At 57.4% G+C, this 13,013-nt stretch overlaps 3 protein-coding genes across 3 annotated transcripts; 2 read left to right on the top strand and 1 right to left on the bottom strand.

Moving 5' to 3' along the window:
* Positions 1–1,318: 1,318 nt before the first annotated feature.
* F5144DRAFT_344803 (amino acid permease/ SLC12A domain-containing protein) lies at positions 1,319–3,463 on the top strand. The gene is made up of 2 exons (XM_066784252.1): positions 1,319–2,088; positions 2,150–3,463. The coding sequence occupies exons 1-2, from the start codon at positions 1,644–1,646 to the stop codon at positions 3,346–3,348; spliced, it is 1,644 nt and encodes a 547-aa protein (XP_066639639.1). The 5' UTR covers positions 1,319–1,643; the 3' UTR covers positions 3,349–3,463.
* A 115-nt stretch (positions 3,464–3,578) lies between these two features.
* F5144DRAFT_495552 (uncharacterized protein) lies at positions 3,579–6,437 on the bottom strand (the record flags this gene model as incomplete). The annotated part of the gene is made up of 3 exons (XM_066786108.1): positions 3,579–4,198; positions 4,276–6,015; positions 6,074–6,437. The coding sequence occupies 3 exons, from the start codon at positions 6,435–6,437 to the stop codon at positions 3,579–3,581; spliced, it is 2,724 nt and encodes a 907-aa protein (XP_066639638.1).
* Positions 6,438–7,895: 1,458 nt separating this feature from the next.
* On the top strand, positions 7,896–12,892 carry F5144DRAFT_622999 (EPSP synthase-domain-containing protein; the record flags this gene model as incomplete). Its single annotated transcript, XM_066792123.1, has 5 exons — positions 7,896–7,985; positions 8,079–8,303; positions 8,487–11,492; positions 11,544–12,551; positions 12,621–12,892. The coding sequence occupies 5 exons, from the start codon at positions 7,896–7,898 to the stop codon at positions 12,693–12,695; spliced, it is 4,404 nt and encodes a 1,467-aa protein (XP_066639637.1). The 3' UTR covers positions 12,696–12,892.
* Positions 12,893–13,013: the final 121 nt, after the last annotated feature.

The raw sequence follows: 13,013 nt of genomic DNA, 5'->3' as shown, positions 1-13,013 counted from the left end.
CCACTGTCGGCGAGGGATCCCTGTCGAGGTGGGTTCTGGGCTTCCACGACTCGGCTCGGCAACACTCCGGTGTCACCGTTCGGCCTGCAGCGATCGACGGTGGGCCCGGCAGAGGAGCAGAGAGCAGGTCGAGGGAGAAATCCCCGAGGCCGACCAACCCTAACAGGGTGGTATCCGGCCCTAACTAGTGAGGCAAATGCCGGGCTGGGCGAGTCTTTTTTTATCTGAATTTTTTTTTTACTATGACTAGACTGTTGATGGACTGTTGGATTGTTGAAGAAAAGCTGCGTGGGTTGCTTGGCGACGGGCTGTGACTTGCGCGACTCATTCTGACTTAGGGTTGGGTAGGCAGGTAGGCGAGCGAGAGGGGTGGTTATAATGGTGTTTTAGTTTAGACAGGGACATGCTGTGTTATTATTATGGTATTTGTTTTGAGGGGGTTTGTGGACTCTGCTATCTCCGTGATTTCTTCTGATTTGTTTGGGGGTTGATGAGCTGTGGGTTCCGGTTTTGATCTGGAGATAAGAGAGGTTTTGTTGGTTGATTACGAAATGTTCGGCTCCGGCCGGTGGAGCGGGCCGGGATTGGGTTTTTTAGAGGGTCTTTCTCCTTCGGTGGCGAGTTGAGCTACTACTACCTTAGGAGTTTACGAGCTGCGTTGCGCTGTGTTGTGCTTGGCTGGGTTCCTGACGGTCGGCGTTCGGAGCTTCTAGGTTGGTTGGTGTTGGTCGGTTGGAAACGGCCGGATGGATGGCAAAGTTTAAGAAAATTTGAGATGGTTTTTTTTGCCTGCCTCGGGTACATGGGCTGGTGTAGATATGGCTGGGTTGTGTATGTAAAGTTAAGGCGTTGCCGGTCTGGTTGATCAAGAGCTGATGTTTTGTTTATACACAGCGTGAACTCAAGCTTCGTACCCCTGAATCGCTTCTTGTTCGTCCTTTCTATCCTTGTTGCGTCCGAAGTGACCCATCCGTCCAAAGTTGAGGCCCCCATATCCCGGCAGCTCTCATCCACTCCCGATCCACTCCCGAATCTCGACACCGAAGACAAAACTTTTGTTCCTTGACAGGGTTGTGCCTACCCGCGGTTTTCATCGGTTTCTGTTTGCCGGAAGTTGCTGCCGAGAATTGGATAGCAGGAGTTGACTCTGCATTATTGCGTTGGATTTGGGTTGGTTTGCGACTCACTCGCTCACTCACTCATACATCAGTCATCAGTTTTACCACACAGTATTGTTACTATCGAGAGTGTCTAGTCGGGGACTCCGAGGGTATTGGCGGTCCAAAGCTTTGAGGTGGGAGAGGCGGGCGTATCCACACGATCGAATTTTTCTGAGTTCTGACTCCCTTCCCAGGGGGGGTTTTGTGACCTTTGGCTTTTGACTCGGCGGTACTCTCAGACCTGTTGTTCCACTGTTTCCCCGTCTTGTACGATCTGTCGGCTCCGATCAGCTCTAAACTAGGTGGCTCCTGTTGGTTATCGTCGCGGGGCAGCATATCGCGTCGCGGCTGAGGGGCGCCGAACCAACCCCCCTTTATCACGTACTTATCACACCTTGGCCTCAGCATAGTCCCGCAACTTCACGCCTACCGCACCTCACAAGAACCGGAACGGGAGCGCTCGACGAGCGCCAAACCAGGCCAATGAAGGCCAACGGGACCACCCCGGCGGACTTCTCGTCCTCCGGGGAGGAAGTCGGCGTCGTTGGGGCTACGACGCGGATCTTCTCTGTCGGAGAGAAGGGCAAGAAGATGGACGGCAAGGAGAAGGGCATCACCAGCGATGCCGACTCGGCACAACAGGGTGAACTCCAGCGCCAGCTGTCCGGGAGGCACCTCAACTTCATCGCCATCGGCGGTACCATCGGTACAGGTTTCTTCTTGGGCACCGGCACGGCGCTGGTCAAGGCCGGGCCAGCATCGTGTTTGATATCGTACATCTTTGTCGGGTCGATATTGTGGTCGGTGATGGTGTGCTTGGGGGAGATGGCCACATATATACCGACCGCGGGCGCCTTCTCGTCGTATGCTACGCGGTTCGTTGACTCGAGTTTGGGCTTTGCGGTAGGGTGGTTATACTGGTTCGGTTGTAAGTTCCTCTCTTCTCCCCGGTGCGATCCAAGCCCGAAGGCTGACACTCTTGAAAACAGGGGCCATCACATACGCTCTATCCCTCGTCGCCGCCGGCCTCATCATCCAATACTGGAAACACGACGTCAACCTCGGCATTCTGATCGCCGTGTTCTGGGTCGTCTTCACCCTCATCAACTACCTCCCCGTCGGCATCTACGGCGAGCTCGAGATGTGGCTGTCCAGCCTCAAAGTCATCACCATCGCCGGCTTCATCATCTTCGGCATCTGCATCGCCGCCGGCGTCGGCCAGGAGGGCGTGCTCGGCTTCAAATACTGGAACGACCCCGGCGCCTTCAACGAATACCTCGTGCCAGGCGACGTCGGCCAGTTCGTCGGGTTCTGGGCCGTGCTGATCCAAGCCTCGGTCTCCTACCAGGGCGCGGAGCTGGTCGGCGTCGGCGCGGGCGAGGCGCGCGACCCGCGCAAGACCGTCCCACAAGCAATCCGCGTCACGTACTGGGGCATCATGTTCCTGTTCGTGGCGACGATGCTGCTCATCACGATGCTGGTGCCGTCGTCGGACGCCAGCCTGCTCAACGACTCGTCCAACGCGTCGGCGTCGCCGCTCGTCATCGCCGCCCAGCGCGCGGGCGTCAAGGTGCTGCCCGACATCATCAACGCCGTGCTGCTGACGGCGGTGCTCTCGGCGGCCAACTCCAACGTCTACTCGGGCAGCCGCGTGCTGCTGGCCCTGGCCGAGGAGGGCCAGGCGCCTGCCATCTTCAAGAAGACGAACCGGTATGGCATCCCCGTCATGGCCGTGGGCGGCACGGCGGCCTTCGGCCTGCTGGGGTTCCTCAACCTGTCGTCCGACGGCGGCAAGGTCTTCAACTGGCTACTCAACATCAGTGGTGTGGCTGGGTTGACTACCTGGGCTAGTACCTGCCTGTCGCACCTGGCTTTTATGCGCGCGCTCAAGGCGCAGGGGATCCCGCGGTCGGAGCTGCCGTATGTGTCGCGCTTCCAGCCGTACACGGCCATCTACGGCCTGTTCTTCAACGTCCTGATCACCCTGACGCAAGGGTTCACTGTTTTTATCAACTGGAACGTGAGCGACTTTTTTGCGGCTTACATCAGCCTGATCTTGTTTGTGGTGTTGTGGGCGGGCCACAAGCTGTGGCACCACCAGCCGAGGGTCAACCCGGCCACGGCGGATCTCGTCCGTGGGCGGTACGATCTGAACGAGGAGCGTTCGGCTGCCGATGGTGGGGTATGATCAAAATGAACGGGAGTGTGTCCTTGCTGTATGTGCATTGCACACGAGGGTGGGCGAAGAAGTCGGGACGATTGCTTGAGGATGTGGTGGCCTCGGTGTCGAAGCATCACGATGCCGGTGAGCAGAATCCCAACAGCGTGTATGATATTACGGCGTGCATAATAGCGATAGTACCCTTATTTTGTTCAATTCATCATTGCTTCCCAAACAACACCGATGCTTCCACCCGCTCAAAGGATCATATTCCAGCTGACCTTCTTGCCCCTCATCATGGTCAGCACGCCAACAGGCAGGAACTGCTTGTCGACAAGGCTCAGCCCGCCGAAATCCTCCTGCAGTTCCTTGGCATAGAGTTGAAGGAACCACTTCTTTTCCGCATCGAGCCGGACGCTGTCGGCCAGGAACTCCCTCAGCCCACTTTCGACCTCCTTACTCAGCGCGATTTCCTCCGTCTCCGGGACACAGATGAGTTTCTCAAAAGTAACAAGGAACTTGTGGCTCTGTCGTTCGCGGAACCGGGAGAACTCCTCGAGCGAAAAGAAGACCGACATATCCAACTCGGTGATGGCACGCGTCTTGGTGGACTCGTCCGGGTAGAGACGGTGGAGTCGGCGACGCCGGACTGCTTCCGCGGTCGACTCAAAACTTCTTCTCTCGTCTAGATATTCTTCCCGCTCCTTTTTGAGATACTCTTCGATGATCTCTTCCGGTGTTTCGGTGATGTTGTTCCGGACCAGGAACAAGCCGACGAAGGGGTTTCGGAGACCTAGGCCACCCAGTTGTTCGGGCATGTAGACGAAAGAGTCAGGTAGGTCCGAGACGCCGAAACGAGTCTGGATCATTTCTTTGACTGGTACGAGATGATGGGTTAGTGGAACGCGCATAGCAAGACCCCGGGGGTGGGTATGGGGAGCTCTGACAACTTACTGTGTTCGACGACGCTCCCCTCACTACCATCGGAGCCTGGGAATAGCCGCAGTAGCATGGTTTGGTATGTATTCAAAACCTCATTGACGTGCTCCCGGCCGAAGCAGCGTGCCGGTTCGCCGAAGGTGTGGCTGAAGAAGCGACCAATGCAGCTATTCCATGTCTGGACCCACGACAGCACACTCTTGCACTCGGCCAACTGCTTCTTCAGTTGGTCGACGTGCGCCACGACGAGCTTCTGGTCAATAGCCCATTTCCCGGTCTCTGGGTCAAGACACAAGAAGCCAATCTTGACCGGGCCGGCCGGCAACGTCTTGGCAATGGTTTCGTCTCGCTTGGCGGACCCAGGAAGGTAGACTGACCCGGTTTTGGCCTTGTTGAAGTCGAGGCCGAACACTTTGGCAAAGGACTGCATGCAGGTCCAGGCTTGCGCGCTCCTCTCAGGCTCGCCGACGAGCCAGATGTCATCGTGCAACCGGTATAGTAGGATTCCGGTGTCACGGTTGACAGCAAGGTCCATGAAAAACAGTACTAGCTCTCCCGTGAACTTCTCCGAGGCGTGCGCCATGGGGACACCCCTCTTGCGGATGCGCGGCCCGAGCTGCGGGCGGTCATCCGAGGCCGCGTCCAAGTTCAAGGGGGACTCGAGATATTTCTTGAAGAAGTCGATCCAGTCCTGGCCAAAGCCGACGTAGCGCATGAGGGCAAATACTGTGCTGTGCGAAAGGCCCGTGGCATACCACTGTAGATCGGTCTGGACCAGGGCGACGCCGTGTCCAGCCCCGTCCCGCGTCTCGTACGTGACATCTCGGAGGCGGTGGACAATCAGCTCGGTGGTGAGGTGGCGCAAGAGCTGCTGCTTGATGCCGGACCGTTTCTGCGGCGAGGATGTCACGTCCGGATCGTTGCTATCAACGCTCTGTTCGTCGCTATCATCGTCGTACTTGTTATCGCCGTCGAAGAGCGAAGTCTCGGTGGCGGGGAGCTGTGAGAGGAAGAACTTGTCGAAGTAGTCGGACTTGCGCTGCGACTCGATGTTTGCCGAGCTGCCTGTGTAGAAATTCGTGTAGAACTGACGCCTGTCCATGTCGGAGGCAGATGGAGACCTGTGGCCATCGAGATTTCGCGTGCACACACTTTCCATAAAATCCTTCAGTGCTGGCTTTAGCATGTTGCACAATCTGATGCCGATGTGTTGGACAAAAATCATCTGCAAGATATCATCATCGGCCCACACCCGATACTTGCCGTTCAAGCCGCGGCGCGGCATGACACGAATGCCATCTTTCCCAGCATCCCAATGCCACTGCTTCAGGTCGGAGAAGCGCATGTTCAAGACATCAGCGATCTCCGACTTGGCAACATCACTCTCGAGGAAGTCGCGTAGGATTGCCTGCTTCTCGTCGCTGAGGATGTCCTCGGTTAAGAGGCCCTTAATACAACTAGTGAGAGACTCTTCGGTGAAGGGGGCAGTCTCAGACATGAAGCGGCTGCTATTGTCGGCAAGCTCCTTGCGCAGGGCCTCTAGTTTATTCTGGCTCTTTTCGTCTGTGAATAGACGGTCCAGAAAGCTCCGGATCTCAGTCTCATCCGTCTCGAGCGGCTTGAAGACGACTTCTTCGAATTTGTCGACGAGCTCGCTCAGCCGCTGGCGTTGGCGTTCAACTAGCTCAAACGAGTCACCGTCCGGATCGTCGGCCGAATCCGGCAGTGGCTCGACAATCGGTTGGTCCATCCACTCTGGAAAGATATGTCAGAACAAGGTCCGGGACACGCGGCGGGGGTAGGGGCGGTTTACCAGTTAGGAGGCGCGAGTACAGATGAGCCATGTCTAGCTTGCGGCTCTGAATGTCGAGTTTGGCGCGCAGCTGGTGGCTGAAGCTCTCTAGCTTGGACACAGGAATGGAAGCATCGTACCGGGACTGGTCTAGCCAGCGTTGGATGTTGCTAAGGCTGACGTCTTTCGAGGCGGCCGGGGAAAGCTCCTTCACGGCCTCAAGCAGGCAGGCGAGGCGGTCGCGGTCATCAGCAGCGGCATCAGCCTTAGCAAGAAATGCACGTTTGCGGTCTTCATAGGACTTGTGACGGGAATCTAATTCGCGGATCTTGCTGAGGGTGATGCTCTGCAGTGTCTTTGACAGGACTGATTTGGGAGACGCCATGGCTGGGATTCGATCACGATTCTTGTTGATGGGGCCACTGTGAGAGGAGTCTAATGGATAACAAATAATGGATAAAGAACGATGTTGATGGGGCCACTGTGAGAGGAGTCTAATGGATAACAAATAATGGATAAAGAACGATGTTGATGGGGTCGAGAGAGGAAATGAAGGTTGAGACGGCGTCGACTTTATCTTCAGTTTCGGCCACATCACCAAGGTCAACGGGGGTACTCAAGACCCCCTAGTTGAAGCGGAACGCCATTCTTCAGCCCCAGGCAGATCGGCCATGGGGCCATGCTCTGGCGACGACGGGAAGAGTGGGGAAGATGCATGATCTCGGGGTTGTCTGGCCCGCGCACGCAGGGCAGCAAGCAGCAATGCCCAAAAAGACGTCTTGATGCCTGTTCCAGTGCCTGGAGTGGCTGCAGATCGGGAGTTTTTTTGGCGGTGTGCCAAGCATCTGGGGAAGGCAGCAGCGGGTGGGGCTATAAACATGTGCGGGCATGGGAGGAACGACTGGCCAATTCCCCATTTTTATTTTCCCTTTTCCTTTTCTTTTCGGTAGACGCGGTCTCGCGTTCTTCGAGTTCGCGCAGCTTACCAGAAGAGTAATGCTTCTTTGCCTCAAAGGGTTAGCTCGTTCTTGATGCCAGGCGGAGAGCAAAAAGGCCCATCCAACACTAACAAGTTAATGGGCGGTGAGCGAGTCCTTTTGGTAGCGTCCTGTGTATTATTCGTATTTCGTATGAGTTTATGTAAGCGGTGAGGAGCTTTGCGACTCATTTGGGAATGAGTGAGAGCACAGACCAGGCGGGGCATCGAAGCGAGTATCTCAGCATATGCCCCGCTCCTGGCAAACCCCACCACAGAAGCTCCGAAAGCGGCTCCAACCCAGTCATACTGTCATTCCCATTTTGAGATCCCAACTGCATTCCTCTAGGAATAAAGAATGGAGGTTGAGCGAAAGTTGGAGACATAAGCTTTTCTGAAGGTCCTTGAGTATATGCTGATACATTGCGGCGTTTAATATGTGGCGTGGCGTTTCATTTCGAAAGCTGCAGATGGGTCGAGGTTGGGTTGAGAACAGAATGGGGTACTACAAATATGAATTCTGCAATTCGTGCCGCACAGTCGTCTCCGTTGGTTGTATGTGTTAATGTTCCTTTTTATTTTCTACGCCGCAGGCAAGGCCGCTGTGTCATCAGCTCGCCATGCTGGCTTAGTCTGATGTTTAATGGTTGATGGTAGCTCCGTGGGGTCGGTCGGTCCGCTTAAGTTTTTTTCCCCGCGGCAGAAAGCCCCAGACTTTGTTAGGTATTATAATAATTATCACAAGCGACCCCCGAAACCCACAAATTGCCCACTCTCCACCACAACCTAGACAGCCTTGCCTGATCAACACAATCGCTGCAGGCGCATGTTGGGCGCAATTGAGCCCGCACGCATAGTCTGACCATCATGGCGGACACCAGCAGCTCGGGTCCCACGCGGATCGCCATTCTAGGCAAAGAAGACATCGTCGTCGATCACGGCATCTGGTTGAACTTTGTGACTCACGACCTCCTCGAGAACCTACAATCTTCCACCTACGTCCTCATTACCGACACGAACCTCTACCAGACCTACGTTCCTCCCTTCCAGGCCGTCTTCGACAAGGCCGCCCCCAAAGATGCCCGCCTTCTCACCTACGCCATCCCGCCCGGCGAGTACTCCAAGGGCCGTGATACCAAGGCTGACATCGAAGATTGGATGCTCTCGCACACATGCACCCGTGACACCGTCATTATTGCCCTCGGCGGCGGCGTGATTGGAGACATGATCGGCTATGTTGCTGCCACCTTCATGCGTGGTGTCCGCTTTGTGCAGGTGCCCACGACCCTGCTAGCCATGGTTGACTCCTCTATCGGTGGCAAGACGGCCATCGACGTCCCCATGGGCAAGAACCTGATCGGTGCCTTCTGGCAACCTCAACGCATCTATATCGACCTGGCCTTCCTCGAAACGCTGCCCGTACGCGAGTTCATCAACGGCATGGCCGAGGTCATCAAGACGGCCGCCATCTGGAACGAGACCGAGTTTGCCGCCCTCGAGGAGAACGCCCCCGCCATCCTCGAGGCTATCCGCACCAAAGGCACCAGCCCCTCCGCCCGCCTCGCCCCCATCCGTCATATCCTCAAGCGCATTGTGTTGGGCTCTGCCGGCGTCAAGGCCGAGGTGGTCTCGGCTGACGAGCGCGAGGGCGGTCTCCGCAACTTGCTCAACTTTGGTCACTCCATTGGCCACGCCTACGAAGCTATCCTTGCGCCCCAGGTCCTGCACGGCGAATGTGTTGCTATCGGAATGGTCAAGGAAGCCGAACTAGCCCGCTTCCTCGGCGTCCTTCGCCCTGGCGCTGTTGCCCGCCTGACCAAGTGCATTGCGAGCTATGACCTGCCTACCTCCGTGCACGACAAGCGTATCGCGAAGCTCTCGGCTGGCAAAGAGTGCCCCGTCGATGTGCTGCTCCAGAAGATGGCTGTTGACAAGAAGAATGAGGGCCGGAAAAAGAAAATCGTGCTGCTGTCGGCCATTGGCAAGACGTATGAACCCAAGGCAACCGTCGTCGATGACCGCCCCATCCGGATCGTTCTGTGCCCCTCCATCCGCGTCACGCCAGGTGTCCCGAGTGACCTCTCGGTCAGCGTGACTCCGCCCGGCTCGAAGAGCGTCTCTAACCGCGCCCTCATTTTGGCCGCTCTGGGACAGGGCACGACCCGCATCCACGGGCTCCTCCACTCGGATGATACGCAGTTCATGCTTGCCGCCATCGCTCAGCTCCAGGGTGCCAGTTACTCTTGGGAGGATGCTGGGGAGGTCCTCGTCGTCAAAGGCAGAGGCGGCAAGCTTCAGGCCAGCGGCGAGTCACTATACCTTGGTAATGCCGGCACCGCTTCGCGCTTCCTCACGTCCGTGGTGGCACTCTGCTCTCCCACCGCCGCCTCTTCCACCGTCTTGACGGGTAATGCACGCATGAAGGTGAGACCCATTGGCCCGCTTGTCGATGCGCTGCGCGCCAACGGCGTGGCCGTCGAGTACCTCGAGAAAGAGAAGAGCTTGCCAGTCCGGGTGGACGCTAATGCCGGCTTCGCCGGCGGCGTTATCGAGTTGGCTGCTACCGTTTCGTCACAGTATGTCTCGTCCATCCTGATGGCTGCCCCCTACGCACACAAACCTGTTACACTCCGGCTCGTCGGCGGCAAGCCCATCTCACAGCAATACACCGATATGACCATTGCTATGATGGCATCCTTTGGCATCAAGGTCGAGAGGTCGACTGAGGATCCCAACACCTACCACATTCCTCAGGGCGTTTACCAAAACCCAGCCGAGTACGTCATCGAGAGCGACGCCAGCTCGGCGACTTACCCCTTGGCCGTCGCTGCCATCACCGGTACCACTTGCACCATACCGAACATTGGCTCTGCGTCACTCCAGGGCGATGCCCGTTTTGCTGTTGAGGTTCTCCGCCCCATGGGTTGTACCGTAGAGCAAACTGAAACCTCGACCACGGTGACCGGACCGCCTGTTGGGACGCTCAAGGCTATCAAGCACGTCGACATGGAGCCCATGACCGACGCCTTCTTGACTGCCACTGCTCTCGCCGCCGTCGCCTCAGGGACTACCCAGATCACCGGAATCGCGAATCAGCGTGTCAAGGAATGCAACCGGATCGCAGCCATGAAGGACCAGCTCGCCAAGTTCGGTGTTGTCTGCAACGAGCTCGAAGATGGTATTGAGGTGATCGGGAAACCGTACCAGGAACTGCAGAACCCCGCCGAGGGTATCTACTGCTACGATGACCACCGCGTGGCCATGAGTTTCAGTGTGCTGTCGACTATTTCCCCTCATCCCGTGCTGATTCTCGAACGAGAATGCACCGCCAAGACGTGGCCGGGGTGGTGGGATATCATGTCGCAGGCTTTTAAGGTCCAACTGGCTGGGGAGGAGGACCCGACCGCAAAGCACGTCGTCAGGTCATCCCGCTCGGGCACGGACCGATCCATCTTCGTGATCGGGATGCGTGGCGCGGGTAAATCGACGGCCGGTCGGTGGATGTCCGAGATACTGAAGCGGCCTTTAATTGACCTGGATGTTGAACTGGAAAGGAGGGAGGCCACGACCATCCCGGATATCATCCGCGGCGAGCGCGGCTGGGACGGCTTCAGGAAGGCCGAGCTTGACCTCCTCGAGGATGTGATGAAGAACCAATCCAAGGGCCACATCTTCTCCTGCGGTGGTGGTCTCGTCGAAACTGAGGAGGCGCGCAAGCTGCTCACTTCATACCAGAAAAACGGCGGCTGCGTCCTCATGGTGCATCGCGATACCGACCAGGTCGTCGAGTATCTGATGAGGGATAAGAGCCGCCCAGCCTACTCCGAGAACATTCGGGAGGTTTACTACCGTCGCAAACCATGGTTCGAGGAGTGCAGCAACTTCCAGTACCACAGTCCACACCTGGATGGCTCCGAGTCGTTGCTCGAGCCCCCGGCCGATTTCAGCCGATTTCTTTCCGTCATCTGTGGCCAGTCCTCGCACTTGGAGGACGCCCGTAAAAAGAAGCACACCTTCTTCGTCTCGCTGACTGTCCCTAATGTTGCCACGGCTCTGGATATCATCCCGAGAGCGGTTGTGGGATCCGACGCGGTCGAGTTGCGCGTGGATTTGCTGGAGAGCTTTGACCCAGAATTCGTCGCGCGCCAGGTTTCCCTCCTCCGATCCGCAGCCAAGGTTCCTATCGTCTACACGGTACGCACGGTCAGTCAAGGGGGTAAGTTCCCTGACGATGACTACACGCTGGCCCTCCAGCTATATCACATTGGCCTGCGTACGGGTGTGGAGTACCTTGACCTGGAAATGACGATGCCTGTTGATATTCTCGACGCCGTGGCCGAGTCGAAGGGCTTCACCCGAATCATTGCGTCCCATCACGACCCCCAGTCCAAATTGTCGTGGAGGAACGGCTCATGGATTCCGTTCTACAACAAGGCGTTGCAGTACGGTGATATCATCAAGCTCGTGGGCATGGCCGGCGAGGTTAGCGATAATTTTGCTCTCACAAACTTCAAGACGAAGATGCTCGCCGCCCACGACATTCCCATCATCGCACTGAACATGGGCCACGCGGGCAAACTCAGCAGGGTGCTCAACGGGTTCATGACGCCAGTCTCTCACCCGGAACTACCAGCCAAAGCGGCCCCTGGGCAGCTCTCGGCTACTGAGATCCGGCAGGCACTTTCCCTCATTGGTGAGCTCGAGCCCAGGTCTTTCTATCTCTTTGGGAAGCCCATCAGCTCGTCGCGCTCACCCGCACTTCATAACGCATTGTTCGGCGCAACCGGCTTGCCGCACAGCTACTCGAATTTCGAGACGGACAACGCTTCGGACGTTCAGGACCTCATCCGCTCCCCGCACTTTGGCGGCGCCTCGGTGACCATCCCGCTAAAGCTAGACATCATGCCCCTCTTGGATAACATTTCTGATGCCGCGCGCTTCATCGGTGCCGTCAACACCATCATCCCCGTGCCGTCCGCAACCGGCGACAAGCCAACGCTCCTCGGCGATAACACAGACTGGATGGGCATGGTCTTCTCGCTCCGCTCCGCCGGCCTCGTCCAGCGGACCGCAGCGTCCCCCGGGGCCGCCATGGTGGTCGGCTCGGGCGGCACCACGCGTGCGGCTATCTACGCGCTCCACTCACTGGGCTATGCGCCCATCTACCTGGTCGCACGGACCCCGGAACGAGTCAAGGAGATCTCGGACGGCTTCCCCGCCGACTACGACATCCAGCGGCTGGCCACACCGGAGGAGGCCGCCGCCGTCGCTGGGCGGGACGCGCTCCCGGGCGTGGTCATCAGCACGATCCCGGCCGACAAGCCCATCGACTCGGGCATGCGCGAGGTGCTGGTGGCCGCGCTGCAGAGCGGTGGCGCGTCGGGCCAGACCAAGGGCGAGCCGCGCGTGCTGCTGGAGATGGCCTACACGCCGAGGCACACGCCGCTGATGCAGCTGGCCGAGGATGCCGGGTGGACCACCATTCCCGGGTTGGAGGTGCTTGCTGCACAGGGGTGGTATCAGGTATGTCGCATCTTCTCTGTGAAACTGTGTGGATGATTTTGTGTGGCTGTGTTGCTGACTAGATTGTAGTTCCAACTCTGGACGGGGATTGCGCCCATCTATGCTGATGCGCGGGCCGCTGTTCTAGGGAATGAGTCTTCGTAGGGGGTGGAAGGTGTGGCGTGATATGTGCCCGGCTCCGGGGTTGTGCGTACCGGAAGCTGTGATAGAGTAGAGTTACTAGTAGTTTCTTTGAGGTTCCGTCGTTGAGCCCTATACATTCCTAGGAAACATGGACATGTTTTATTTCGCAAACTTGTGTGTCTTGTCCCAATGTGAGTGAGAGTTTGTGAGTGTGGCGAGGGCTGGCTTAGGCTAGGAACTCGGTGCACATACAACCCTGGCATGCATTTACTCCTACAACCCTAGCACCCACACATAACCCTGGCGCCTAACCCTGGCACGTGCCTGGCACTAACTCTT

This window comes from Chaetomium tenue, assembly GCF_020726465.1.
Source record: "Chaetomium tenue strain MPI-SDFR-AT-0079 chromosome Unknown F5144scaffold_6, whole genome shotgun sequence".
Taxonomy (NCBI): domain Eukaryota; kingdom Fungi; phylum Ascomycota; class Sordariomycetes; order Sordariales; family Chaetomiaceae; genus Chaetomium; species Chaetomium tenue.
The sequence above is the reverse complement of the archived record's forward strand: the minus strand, read 5'-3'. Positions and strand labels throughout refer to the sequence as shown.